At 35.1% G+C, this 14,433-nt stretch overlaps 1 protein-coding gene across 7 annotated transcripts in view; it reads right to left on the bottom strand.

Annotated features, from left to right (window-relative positions):
- Positions 1-14,433, bottom strand: part of QKI (QKI, KH domain containing RNA binding) — a 159,242-nt gene that overhangs the window by 121,513 nt on the left and 23,296 nt on the right. For all 7 annotated transcript variants that reach the window (XR_007128092.1, XM_047733311.1, XM_047733309.1 and 4 more), the window contains exon 2: positions 340-482. Coding sequence is in view for 6 of the 7 variants with exons in the window: in XM_047733311.1 (XP_047589267.1) it covers positions 340-482 (143 nt within the window). In the remaining variant the exon portion in view is untranslated. The remainder of the gene's footprint in view (positions 1-339; positions 483-14,433) is intronic.

Here is a 14,433-nt window from a genome sequence, read left to right as displayed (position 1 = left end):
TCCGAGGTCAGATTAAAAATGAGAAGAGAATTGTATTTGGTGCTCTCTGCGACATTCAGGCCAAAGCTCTTTCTGTAATTCTGGCCTCAGTATGAAATCTAAAACCAAGTCTTTACCATGCGCATTTCCAAAAGTGAAAACAGCAGCCATTAAGTGAAAATATATCTAAAAAAATTTTTTAACTGTCCACACCAAATTAATACCTCTAGTATTAACCTTCCCTCAGATGACATTTTTTTAAGCAGCTGACAATGCTTAAGTATTTGTCACCAGATACATCCCTTCCCAAAGTATATGAAGCAGAAAAAAAAATTGAATAAGACAACAAAATATACTTACATCTGGATATTCTTTTACAGGCACATAAAGTTTCTCTTGTAACTGAACAATAGGTCCCACAGCATCAGGCAATTCTGCACTCCTTTTCTCTGTACTGCCATTTAATGTGTCATTGTACATGTCTTTCCGTACTCTGCTAATTTCTGTTAAAAGTAAAAATTTTAAATGTGTTAGACAAAAAAATATTCTTGCTAGTCGAGGGGGGAAAATAAAACAGAAGGTAGGGGAGGGTTTCACTGATAAAGTGTTAAAACTCAAAGAGTAACGAATTATTAACCTATTCTACCATTCTCTGGATTAAGTCTATGTTTAACAGGACTATAGCCTTAATGAATTTCTACCAAAAATCAAATTTATCTAAACCCAATAATATATTTTATTTTTAAGAGATTTATTTTTAATTTTAGAGAATGAGCGCACTGGGGGTTGGGGCTGGCAGAAGGAGAGAAAGTCCCAAGCAGCCTCCACCCTCAGGGTGGAGCCCAACTAGGGGTTCAATCTCAAAACCCTGAGATCACAACCTGACCTGAAACCAAGGGTCGGACATTTAACTGACTGCACCACCCAGGTGCCCCTATATTTTATTTAAATTAACTAAAGAGCCCACGCTCTTATCCTCTATTTTAATATACCTGTTATTTCGTTTATTTCTCCGTGCTTGAATGAAGCCAGTCATTCCAAACAAGAACTTTAATCAAATAAGAACGCTATTAGACAAAACTAATGACAAAGGCTCTTTTACACTTCAGAACTAATCCGTCTGAATGGGATTTTGAACTAGATTACTTCCTTAGTTATTTTAGGTATCTTTGGAATATCCAAACAGGTGCCCAATAGATAAGAGAGATTTTAAGTTCAGCAGAAGTCTGAGTTTGATACACAAATATGTTAGTCAAAGCTACAGGAAGAGAAAGGATGTCTTAGAGAGAAAAGGAGAAAGGCAGACTGAATGAATCGTAGAAAAAGCAACATTTAAGGAATAAAGCAGAGAAGATCCAAACCACGAAGAAATGAAGGTGGACAGCAGAAGTAGGAAGGAGAGGTGTCAAAGAAGCTGAAGAATGACACAACGAAGAACAGGGTAATCAACAGGGTCAAAAACCACAGAAGTATGGTAAAGTAAAGAGCAAAAGAGGGTACCTTGGATTTGACCACTAAGCCACTGGTGATCAGAGAAGTTTCAAGGAAAAGATGGTTTACAGAGATCAAAGTACATCAGGTTAATGTATGAGATATAAGAAGAAAACCAAGAATCTAAAGCCAATGAGCTTTTAAAAAATTATTAGGACAATTCCCAGGTATATAAATATACTTCTTATAAGAAAAAATATAAGAAACCCAATGAATCAAGACTTGCACAAAGAAATCGATTATTTCAAGAATTCTTTATTAAGCTTCCACACTGCGTTAGAAGATAGTCCTCTGCCCATTAGAACATACTGTGTAATAAGGGTTGTCATTACTAAATTAGCTGGATGCCTCTATCTCTCTCTCCATGCTAGAGATTACCTTCTTGGGAAAGAGGCTTGTGTCCATTAGTATTTAAAAGTAAAATGCCTTTTATTTTTATAATGTATTCTGACTGCCTTCCAAACATGGAATTTCAATCTACTGCTATTATGGAACTTTGAAATATAAATGCACACTTTAATTTTCTTAACTAGTTACTTATATCACTTTGCTAAATAAAACCCAATACAACAGAAAGTCATGATCGAAGGTTACCCAGTTAGATAGCCTTAATCAGTGAAAATACTGTATCACAATACATTTTCTGCTTCAATAAGGGCAATATTCATTTTATAACACATCTTATCTCTTAAGTAACAATTTGCTTGTCAAAGCTTACCAAATGTGCACCTCTGAATAGCAAATAAAATTTTTTAAAAAATCAAAAGACGGTCCCTTGGATTTACCTACATTATAAAGGTTAAGACTTCATTCCTTAAGTTCTTTTTAATACTACTTAGTTTCATAACAAAATGTTTCCTAAACATGTCCAGTATCAAAGTAGTGTTTATTTTATATTAACATGCAACAGCAATTCTCCAATCAAGTTTTGAACCACCAAATAATTTAAAAATAAATGTTTATATAATTACATAATTACAGTAAATAATTAACCAAAGGACATTAGAGAAATTTAATTAAAATTATGCATATATCTTTTAGTCCAGGTCTCTATATAAAAGCACTTTTGATATTATTACATTTAAATTTCCTCTTCCGAAACTAAGTGTTGTTAGGATGTTAGTAATGCCGACATAAAAATCCTGACAATAGCAAAAAGGAAAACTATAGATAAAATTTGCTTATAAATATAGATGCAAACATACTATATAAACAGGCTCCACCAGCATATTTCCAGGTAAACAATTTTATCAAACTTAGAAAAACCAAGAGACTTAGAAAATTCAGAAGACTAAATTAAAAAATACATAAATACCACAATAATCCATGACCTTCACATATCCACTTAGATGATAAAATAGAAGATAATATTTACCATTTAAATTTCATTTCTATAAATATTTGTGTGATTCTCTTATTATTAACTGAAAGTTCTGAGATTCTGCTACCCACTATAGCTCCACCTCCTAGAACAGTACCTGCAACACAGTGGGCCCTCTGTTAATAATCGGTGCACTGGACAGATGGGAGGGTAAATGAGCTAGGTTCTAAGGCATTAACGTTGAATTAAGTCATGGTTTCAAGCTTTCCAAAAGTTAGTCTCATATGTGATATACATAAACTCTGAGAAAGAAACTGTGAAGCAAAGGTACAAACAATATAATTACAAATTCTAGTTTTCTTAAGATAAAAGGTCCTTCTACCATGTTTCTTTTAGTCTCAGAGAGATCACTCAATTTAATAATACAAATCATAAGCAACTCTGTACTGACAGGAATGAAAAGATAACCAAGTCCTAGTTCTCAAATATCTTACCATTGTGGGGGTCTAGCCAGCTGAGAACTACCTTTATCAACAGCACCTTTCTAACCAGGAAACCACTAGCACTTGTTGCTATGTTATTCCCAATACTCAAGTCAAAACAAGTTCTGGGGAGCCTAGCAGGCTCAGGTGATGACAGAACGTGCAACTCTTGATCTCCAAGCCCCACAATGGGTATAAAGATTACCTAAAAAATAAATCTTAAAAAAAAAAGTTACTGTTCGTGTGATTTTAGATCTCTTAAACTCTCTGCACCTTTACCTCCTATAATTAGAGGTTGCTTACTGAATGACTCAACTAAATCCATTGTTCTCCAACCTTAGTATGCAAGAACCCCATTTATTATTTTCTCCCCTAACCCCGTATTTTACAAAGTTTTGTCTGCCATGCTTGCAGTACGTCCTGGCAATCAAAGGTTTTTGTTAGTTATACCATTGAGTATATCTAACCACGGCCAAAATATTACAGAAACATGTCATGGGTATGGGTAGTGCTTTAGTTCCTGTGTAAGTGGTAGATTTACAAGTGTTCATTTTTGAAACATGGAAGTGCTTCATAATTAATATATTTTATACTGCACACCCTTGAATAACACAGTCTGTACTACACAGGTCCACTTATATCCAGATTTTTTTTTTCAATACAGTACTGTCAACATATTTTCTCTTCCTTAAGATTTTCTTATTAATATTTTTTCTCCAGCTAACTTTTATTGTAATACAGTATATAATATATATGGCATACAAAATATGAGTTAATCGACTGTTTATATTATTGGTAAGGCTTCTAGTCCACAGTAGACTATTAATAGTTAAGGTTTTGGGGAATCAAAAGTTATCCATGGATTTCTGACCATGAGGGGAGTCAGTGCCCCACTGCCCTGTGTTGTTCAAGAGTCAATTTTATTAACTTTTGTTGTATCAAACACTGCATGATAATGCTCAAACATCTCATCTCCACAATACCCTCGTCAACCTACAACTGTGGCTCAGAGCACTGGAAATTCAGAAGCATTTGTTTAATCACCTAGCATAAAAATTCCCACTACAATAATCCCAGAAATCCTCACTATCAGGACAACTTGTTTTAGACATATCTGAAGTTATTAAAGTTTACAAATTTTACTGAATCAAAATCATTCCTAAAAATTCTCCCACTTCCCCCCATTCAACACTCCAAAGGTCATTAAACAGATCCAATGCCTTGTTCCTATGACAAAAATACTTAGAAGTTCTATATCTAAGTACCCTCTTCTCTGAGCTATATAATAATAATTTATACCTTCTCACTCATTTAGACACACTCCCATTTATCTATGCCCTTTAAAATGGAAAATCCTTCCCTGACAAATGAGAAGAATGCAGATAGGCTGCTTATGTCCAATCCCAAACACTCCAAGTCCACAGTGTGCTTAAGAACACCTTTCTTCCTTTGATGAACCTATCATGTGACTCAAATGGTGGTGCTAAGCCAAGCTTTCACCATTCCATACTTCCACAACTGTTTGTTTAGACACCGAGTATTTTTTCCTGGTTGTTTTCTACTAGACAAATCCCTTCCGACTGTGAATCTATCAGATGACATCCTTTAGGGATGACTCTTCTGGTTCAAGGATCCAACGAACTGCACTTTCACAGTGCACACATTTCTGCAGCTTGCATACTGAAATACAGGCATACCTTGTCAACAACCTGATGAAATCTCAAGCCACACTAGGACCCAAACCCCACTCTGGTTCTGCTAGTTTAAACAGGAAATAGTCTGTTTTGGATTCCACGGGTTGCATCATCAACTTCAGAATACAAACCTTTCAGCTTTTGGGAGTATTCACCTTTCCAGCACTCAGGGTCCTCTAATTTTTCATGTTCTCTAAAACTGATATTTGATAATGACTTTTTTTCCCCCCCTAATTCCCATATCCTGAAAACTACTTTTGTTTAAGACTGAAAACTTGTTTCTGTCATACTACTTAGTGTCTCCTTACATTTCTCTGTTTAACAATCCTGACTTTTCCCTTTTTATTTTATTTTATTTTTTTTAAGATTTTATTTATTTGACAGAGATCACAAGTAGGCAGAGAGGCAGGCAGAGAGAGAGGGCGAAGCAAGCTCCCCACTGAGCAGAGAGCCCCATGCGGCCCGATGGATCCCAGGACCCTGAGATCATGACCCTGGCAGAGGCTTTAACCCACTGAGCCAGCCAGGTGCCCCCATTTTTCCCTTTTTAAAACTCAATCAACAGTCAGTGAATTCTGCTCCTAAGAAGAAAAATAGTCACTGCACAGTTCTGTTCTATGTGACCTGTTAATATTACATCACCTTTTTCCCTAATTTACCTAATTCACCAAAAAACTAAAACCTTTGCTTTAAAATCATTCTTAATATTTCATAAGGCTCAGCTCATTTTTGCCTTTGGCACTTTACCCTCATGACTCTTTTATTATATCTGAATCACTATTTGTGCATCCCATCCTCTGCCACCTTAAAATTTTGCACATTTTTAAAATTTTTGAATTACTGGATTAACTAACATATCAACCTCTCTGTGGGAAAGTAATATCAGAAATAAGGATAACATGAAGAATTATTAGAGAACAGAAAAATAAAGGCTGAGAAATCTATAAAATTAAGTAGTTATTTCCCAAGACAGATACATAATGGCTATGTATAAATTCCATACTACAATGCTGGAAGACTGGATAAAGACTAGAATATAACTCTATTTTACTGACTGGTTTTAGAATTTTTTCAACAAAATTAAACCAAGAAAATAAAAATTAGGAAAGGAAATTTGAAAAATATTTACTGGCTCAAGAGTACATAAAAAACCTATTAATGATATGCAAATAATATAAAAATAAAATGCATTAAATTATTTTCAGGATTTTAACTACAAATGAAAAGACAATTTTTTAAAACACTGAAAACATTTTCACATAAAACACATTTTATACCCAGTGTTGTGGTAGCTAATTCCAATCATTCAACTGGTCTGCTGCTATCATTTTATTTGGGCATCTATTTGCTTTTTCTTTGAGCCTTACATTTAAAATCAAGCAAAAAATTATCTTATCATTATAATACAGCTGGACCTAAAATACAGAAAGAAATGAGAATGTTACACCATCATTTGACCATTACTGCCTCATTTTTAAAATTAATGCTTTCCATTAATTTATTCAGTGAAATAAGAGCTACTTCCTTATAAAAATATGTTTTGATGTACATAGTAAAAGTTTTATAAGTGAAGTTAAAATGACAGCTTTCATCATTTCAACTGAAATTTAAATAGGCTCTATTATTTCCTCACTATTTGCTAGACATTAATCTGGCACAGGAACATAAAAAGCAAAGGAAGATTTTATTTATTTTAGGTGTTAATTAACAAATCCCTACACTCTATCTATAAGAAACTTACTAAATCTTGGGCGCCTGGGTGGCTCAGTGGGTTAAGCCGCTGCCTTCGGCTCAGGTCATGATCTCAGGGTCCTGGGATCGAGTCCCACATCGGGCTCTCTGCTCAGCAAGAAGCCTGCTTCCCTCTCTCTCTCTGCCTGCCTCTCTGCCTGCTTGTGATCTCTGTCTGTCAAATAAATAAATAAAATCTTAAAAAAAAAAAAAAAACTTACTAAATCTTAAAACAATAATATTAGCAGTCTATTTATAACCAAACACCAGTTTAGGTGGTGGCTGTTATGTACTTTAGGGAACAAAGATCTCCTATAAAAAGTAACCTCTAATTCAGCTTTTACTAAACACAGGGCAAGTTTTTAAGATAGTTTGAGCAGAGCAAAAATAATATAACTTCACTGTACTTACTTTAAAAAGCCACACCCACAAGGTACAGAAAGAAAATAAAACACAGGTTAATAAAGACTACACATTTAATAAATGTGTTTAGCTTACTTGAATAATCAAATAAACCCGATTTAACTTGGAGGAAATTGCTCAGAAACTGCCCCCCCACCCCAAAAAAATCAAGCCATCAATAATTCTCTAATGGGACCTGACTTGGGGTACTGAACTCACAACCATAAGCAAAAAAAGAAAAACTACAAAATTAGATTTAACATCATAGCTTTCCCTTGGATTGCTCTGGCAATTTAACTTAACAATTGTGTAAAGTTGTGGATAAATTTTACCAAAAAACATGAAACAGCAAAGGTATTAAAAAATGTCCATCCTGGGGCACCTGGGTGGCTCTGTGGGTTAAGCCTCTACCTTCAACTCGGGTCATGATCTCAGGGACCTGGGATCGAGCCCCACATCGGGCTCCCTGCTCAGCAGGGAGCCTGCTTCACCCTCTCTCTCTCTGCCTTCCTCTCTGCCTACTTGTGATCTCTCTCTCTGTCAAATAAATAAATAAAATCTTAAAAAAAAAAATGTCCATCCTAATTCCATAACTGCTCTCAGCAGCAGTTTTATATCATGGAATATATCATGGACAGACACACAGAAGTCAAAAAAAAGGATATAACTATTAACAGTAATCACCTCTGGAAAATGGATTTACAGGGACTATTTTTGGCTTTCACATTAGATTCACGTAAGAATTTTTTTTTTTACTTCCGTAAAATAGTAAAGATATTTTCATTAGGATGTTAGGAAGTACTTTAAGTCAAAATGTTGTATATAATATTGGATTATAATTAAAGGATTAAGTCACTGACTCCCAACTATAAAAATAAACTACAAAGACCTATTTTTTTTAAATGAGCACCTTCCACCATGCTAAAATACTTTATATATGAATTATTACATGATTCTCACCATAATGTGAAGTAGACAGAATACCCACTTTATGAAAGAAACAAATAAAGGAAAAAAAAATAGGGCTCAGAAATTTAAGAATTGGTCCAGTGTCACAGCAAGAATAAACAGCTTTTTATTTAGAGTTTCATTAAAGACTTTCTGGAACAAGAAACCCTTAAAACTACTTTAGGAGACGGTAATTAGAGAATGGAAAATAGGAAAATGGAACAAACCAATTTTTAGTTTATTGCCAGACGTGTTCTAACAAGTTCAGTCCACTGTTTTACTAGTGACTGCAAAAAAGACTGCAGTCCTCCTCTTTTCATGCTAACAGAACACAGCTTCAGTGGGTGACCTCTAGGCCTAAGTGCCTGGAAAAGTGACAATCCTGAATGAATAAATGCATGTTGCCGGCATACAAAGAAGGCAAAATAGGCCATTACAAAGAACAGAAATGAATGGGGAAAAGCTTTTTTTAAGTGAATAAAAACCAATAATTTAATTGGAATAGGCATCCTTTCTCATTTAAACTGAATTTGGTTTGGAAGTCATTTTAAACATGGTTAGTTTTATATGTTATACGTCAACGATTTTTTAAGAAAAATATTGCCTTGGGGTGCCTGGGTGGCTCAGTGGGTTGATGCCTCTGCTTTCAGCTCGGTTCGTGATCCCAGACTCCTAGGATCAAGCCCGTCGTCGGGCTCTCTGCTCAGCAGGGAGCCTGCTTCCCTTCCTCTCTCTCTGTCTGCCTCTCTGCCTATTTGTGATCTGTCAAATAAATAAATAAAATCTTAAAAAAAGAAAAAAGGAAAGAAAAGAAAAATACTGCCTTCTGGTCATTTAGTTTTTTAAAAATACACAGGGGAAACCAATCCTTATCTCTATAGAATAGTCACTGCATTAAAATTTAAATCTGAAGGTTAAGAAACCTAGTTAAGAAACACCATTAATGCAGAGCTGGAGAAGATGCAACAATAAACCAGCAGACATTTACTGGGATCCAGGTAAAAAGTTAATACTTGAGAATCTAGCTATTGTTATTAATAACTCTTTTCCCAACCCTTTTAATAATTCTAAAAGAACAGAAACAAATTCCTAACAATGGAAAATGGGTGCCCAACATACATGGGTAGATTTTACCACATACTTTTACATGCCTTTGAAATGTGTAAGTATCTCAATACATTAACTTCTTAAAAATAAATGCTTGCCTTAGAAGATTTTACTGATAACAATAGTAACAGATTAATATCCATGAGACCACAATGACATAAATAATTGAATAAAGAAATACAAGAAAGAGAAGTGGCAGATCTTCCTTGCAGAATTCCCAGTTAACATGGAAGGAAAGATGGATATAGAAAATCACCGTTAGAAAACCACCACAGTAGTTAAGTATCGCAGTTAAGAACTACTCAATGGGTGCTGCTAAAATTTGTTTAAAAAAAAAAAAAAATGAGAACCAGGGTTATCTGTTCAGAGTATCTCCCCGTAAGTCATTTACTAATTATGAAGGAAAAAAGCAATTAACCATCCAGTGGAGAAACCTGGCATAGTCCACCTGAACCAGGTGATCTAATACTATCACCAATAAGATATATACTAGCATGACAAACTGAGAAAGGCCAAATGGTAATTTTGTTGTTTTCTTGCCAAATATGCACAACCTCAATCTAATCACGAGAAAACATCAAACTAAATTTGAATAGTATTCAAACTAAAATTGAATAATATTCTACAAACTAAATGACCAGTTATCTTCAAAAATATCAAGAAAAGCATCATGAAAGTATGTGACACTGTCACAGACTGGAGGATACTGCAGGGACATCACTATGAAATACTGTGTGGGATTATGGATCGGACCCTGTACCAGAAATGGATGTGAAGAGGAAACTGGTGAAGTCTGAGTAAGAGCTATAAATTAGCTAATAATATGGTATCTATGTTAATTCCCCAGTTCCCCTAATTGTACTATGGTTATATGAGTTCTTACCATTAACCTCTGTGCTGTAATTCTATTTTTGTAAAAGTCTAAATTTGCTGCAAAATGAAGTTTTTGCTTTGGCCTCAGAGTTATTTATCCTCATTGAGGGGGGACAGTTGAGGGAGAGAATGAAAGCCATGCAAATGTCTTACTTCTCTAGTGTTTGAAAAAATAAAATGCCTGCTTACCAATAAAACTGAGGATCTCAAAGTCATTAAGAATAATCTCTTTAATTCAAAATAATCTTTCAGATTTTAACAGTTACTGCTTAAAAAAACCAATATACTTTAAACTAGCCTTAAGAACCTTAAGACTACAATCCATAAACAATGATCTTTCCATAAGCACAGAACCTTTCTTAATAACCACAAGTAGTAAGGGGGAAAAAAGCACTGGCCTTCAATTTATGCAACCTAAATTTTATTTCTGACCCCCTGCAGGATCTAGCTGTGTGGCTTTGAATTTAACCCTCTGGGTGGGTCTCAGTTTCCTCCTCTGTAAAATCAGGTTAGACCGGATCAGTACTATTGATCAGGAGTCTGGGCACCTTCCTGTTTCCTCTGAGAACCTCATTTTGTGCCCTCAATACCCCATAGGAAAGGGCTGCATAAACTCAACAACCAATCAAAAACCACAGATAATCAAACCTACTCTTTTCAGAATTTACATTTCAAAATATCCTAAACTAATGGACAACAGGATTTATTTTAAATAATATCCTTGGTAAAGCACCAAATCGTCATATAACCGGCTTTACTATTTATTTTTGTGGGAGGTAAGGAGAGGTCCGCCCTATGCATCTTATCCTCCTCAAGCTCTAAATTACTTAGGGCTTTAAAAGAAATCTGGTAAATGAGTGAAAATAAAACAGAACTCCCAAAAATTTTGAAGGAATTATGTCTGTGTAGGGGGAGAGGTGGAGATAGGTTGCTTTTCCTACCTAACAATTTATCTGATTTTTAATTATCCTTTTCAATTATATTCCAAATTCCTCCTAAGCTCAATGGAACTGAAGATCAGTAATCACACATCCCTTGTGTATCTGAACATCATCTTAATTCCATAAACTGAAGAAAATCAATGTCCAATGACATTCGCATTTGTTACAGCAGCCCAGGTACATGAGAAATCCCTCATACTAAAAAAGCAAAGGAGTTTTATTAAGCTGTAATAAACAATCTACTATATATGATATTCCAAAGATCCTTTATAGCAAGCATTGAGATTGAATTTAAAAATTTCCAACTTTGTAACAAGAGCAACATACACAATACCTTCAGTTGTCAACATAATTGATACTGAAAACATTATTTTAACATGGTATTTTAATATGATCCCCTTTAATGAAACAAAAGTTGGTTTACTTTACAAAGAACTAGATTCAGAAAATCTAATGTTGCCTATGCTACTGGCTAAATTTACTACCTTTTTACTGCCTCTTAAAAGTATACATTTTACTATCTTATAAAAATACTCTTAGAATGCAATTTTAATACGCGTTTATAAAATGCAGAATACAGCACTCTTCTGAGACCATAAAAGCTTAATTTATTAGAACGGAAACTAAATGTTATCATATAAAAATATTACCAAAATAATACAAGAAAAATCCTGGTCAAAGACATTCCTGAACTCCCAAATGCCTGTATCCAACTGTCTTCTAAACATGTCACCTCGACACACTTAAAACCAAACTCCTATCTGTCCCCAAATGTGCTCCTCCTGATCTCAAAAACTGGCAAGTCCATTCTCTCACACATCACAGCCAATCTACCAACAAATATTATTTACTCATCTTTTTAAAATATACCCAGAATCCCACTGACCTTCCCCCCAACCCACCACCACCCTAGTTCCAGCCACAATCATTTCTCACCTAAACCAGTGAAATTACCTAACTGGTCTACCCCATTTCCATCACTGTCCCTGTCAGCCTAGTCTCTATTTTCCAGAGTTAGCCTGTTAAAGTCCAAGTGACATGTCACTCCTTTGCTCAAACTTCTCTAATGGAGTTGCTGTCATTATCTTTTGGTCTCAGGACTCCATGCATAGTTACAAAAAGTTTTGTTGTGAGAGTTACACTTGTTAATATTTAACCATACTACAAATCAAAACTGAAAAGTATCTCAATTATTGGTGATTTACTTTAACGTAATAGTAAACCCCATTACATTTTGACAAAAAACATTTTATCCAACAAAACAAAATAGTGAGGAGAAACACTATTCTATTTTTGCAAATTGTTTAAATGTCTTTCTTAATAGACACAATGGAATTCTCATTTTTTCCCTCCAATCTTTTTCGGATTTCAATCTGTTGCAGTATCACATAGCATAGAGCCTCTGAAACACTCCACTATACACTCAAGTGAGAATAAGAGTAAAAAAGTCAAAAAAAACTTGCTATTATGAAAATAGACAGACCTCACTGACTCCTGAGAGACTACCCAGACCACATTTCACCAGTGCTCTAAGGACCTTCCATCTCAATTAGTGTAAAAGCCCAGGTCCTCACAGCAGCTCCCCTTTACCCACCCCCCTTACCTTTCAGACCTACTCTCCTAACCAGTTGACCACCACCCCCTTCAACCTCCAAGCCTCATTCATAGCTACAGCTACAGCCACACAAGGAACTGCAGGTCCTGGCCTCACTGTTTTGCACGGACTCTTCCCTCCTCTTGGAAAGCTATTTCCCAGGGAGCAGTATGGTTCACTCTATTAACCCCTTTAAATCATTGTTCTAACATCAATTTTTCAAAGAGGCCCACCCAGATCTCCCTATTTAAAACCACAACCTGCTTCAATCCATCCAAAACACTTCTATCTCCTTTAACCGGCTCAGTGTACCCTCAGAACCTATACTGTCTAATATATCCTAGAACATATTATTGCTTATTGCCTGTCTCCTACAAGAATGTAAACTCCGGAAGGACAGACAGCTTTGCTTTTTGTCTTTTGCTATATGACCAAGGATCTGTATCCTGGGGGGAAAAACACCTTTTGAACAATATTGGCAGGACAATTAGTACAAAAACATACAAAGCTACAAAAACATGCTTGAAACTTCACTCACGCATCAGTAAGTTACTAGCTTCACGACTTACCCTTTAAACGACTTCCCTTTAAAGTAACAGAAATGTACTCCTCTTCTCAAAAGGGCTTGCTGTATTTATTCAGGATTTGTGAAAATCTAAAACACTTAGTTAATAACATATGTTCATTATATCAGTGTTAAATTACTCTGGTGTGTTTTAAATCAAATGACAAGATAAAACACACAAGCATCTAAATGAATGGGCTTAGCTTTAAAAAACCCTAACCCGTAAGGAAAAGACTGCCCCTTATCAAGACTGCACCAAAGGGGTTATAAGTGATTCATTCCCCTTGAAATTTTTTTTAATAACCTCTAATATTTATGATCAGCAAAGTTTACAGTCTGTTCAAAGCTTATTTAGTAAAAATAATGGGGAAAGCAGTGTCAGAATACAGTAAAAGCCACACAGAAAAGAGGGAAAAAGGTAAGAATGTAGAAATGGGAGATACAGATAAAAAAAGAGGGAAAAGCAGAGAGATACATACAGTAATGAAGAAAGAACAGTATAATCCAAATTAAAACTAGAATGATAGTCTCATTTAAGCTCTGAAGGGATTAGCTGTACATACTTCAACCACATGGTCTACATTTACTCTATCATCTATAAGGACCATCGAAGATAACTCTAGACCTAAATTTCTGAATTTCATAGAAAAAGTTCTTTCAACTAGAATGCATTTGTAGAGTCTCTGGCAGATACTCAAACTGCAATTATTCACCAAATATATCCTATTTTTCTATGGTATCAGGCACTGTGTTTGGTGCTAGGCTGACCCTGGTAAGCAAAGTGATTTCTGCCACCACAATTCTTCTGGTAGTAAGAACTCGTTTCTATGTAAATAGATTAGAAGGTTAGAAGTGACTGACAATGAGGCTAAGCGTCCTGGGACATAAATACTTGGACCTGAACACTAGACAAGTAAATATTTTTAAGAGTAAGCCAGAGTTCTATGGTTCTATGGTTTCTTTTGATTCTACAGTAGAAGAGATCATGCTAGGGAAAACTGGATTCTAGGTGTATAAACAATCACTTTAATTATTAAGAAGGAAAGGAGAATAAAATCAGAAAAAAAATGATGTCTATTTATCACTCTAATGATATACATTTATGTTTATGGTGCTGATAAATGAAAAAATGCTTAAAACATACGCTTCTGTCCCCCTCAAGGATTTTTTCCAAACCTCAGTTTTCTGACTTCTAATCCATCTCTGTAGTGGATTGCTATTTTTAGTAATGACTGTAATTATTCAGGCAAATACTTCTGTTTTTCTCACCCATGGTACTTTTTCATTTACTCAAAAACTTCTCAA

This window comes from Lutra lutra, chromosome 6 (genome assembly GCF_902655055.1).
Source record: "Lutra lutra chromosome 6, mLutLut1.2, whole genome shotgun sequence".
NCBI classification, from domain to species: domain Eukaryota; kingdom Metazoa; phylum Chordata; class Mammalia; order Carnivora; family Mustelidae; genus Lutra; species Lutra lutra.
The sequence above is the reverse complement of the archived record's forward strand: the minus strand, read 5'-3'. Positions and strand labels throughout refer to the sequence as shown.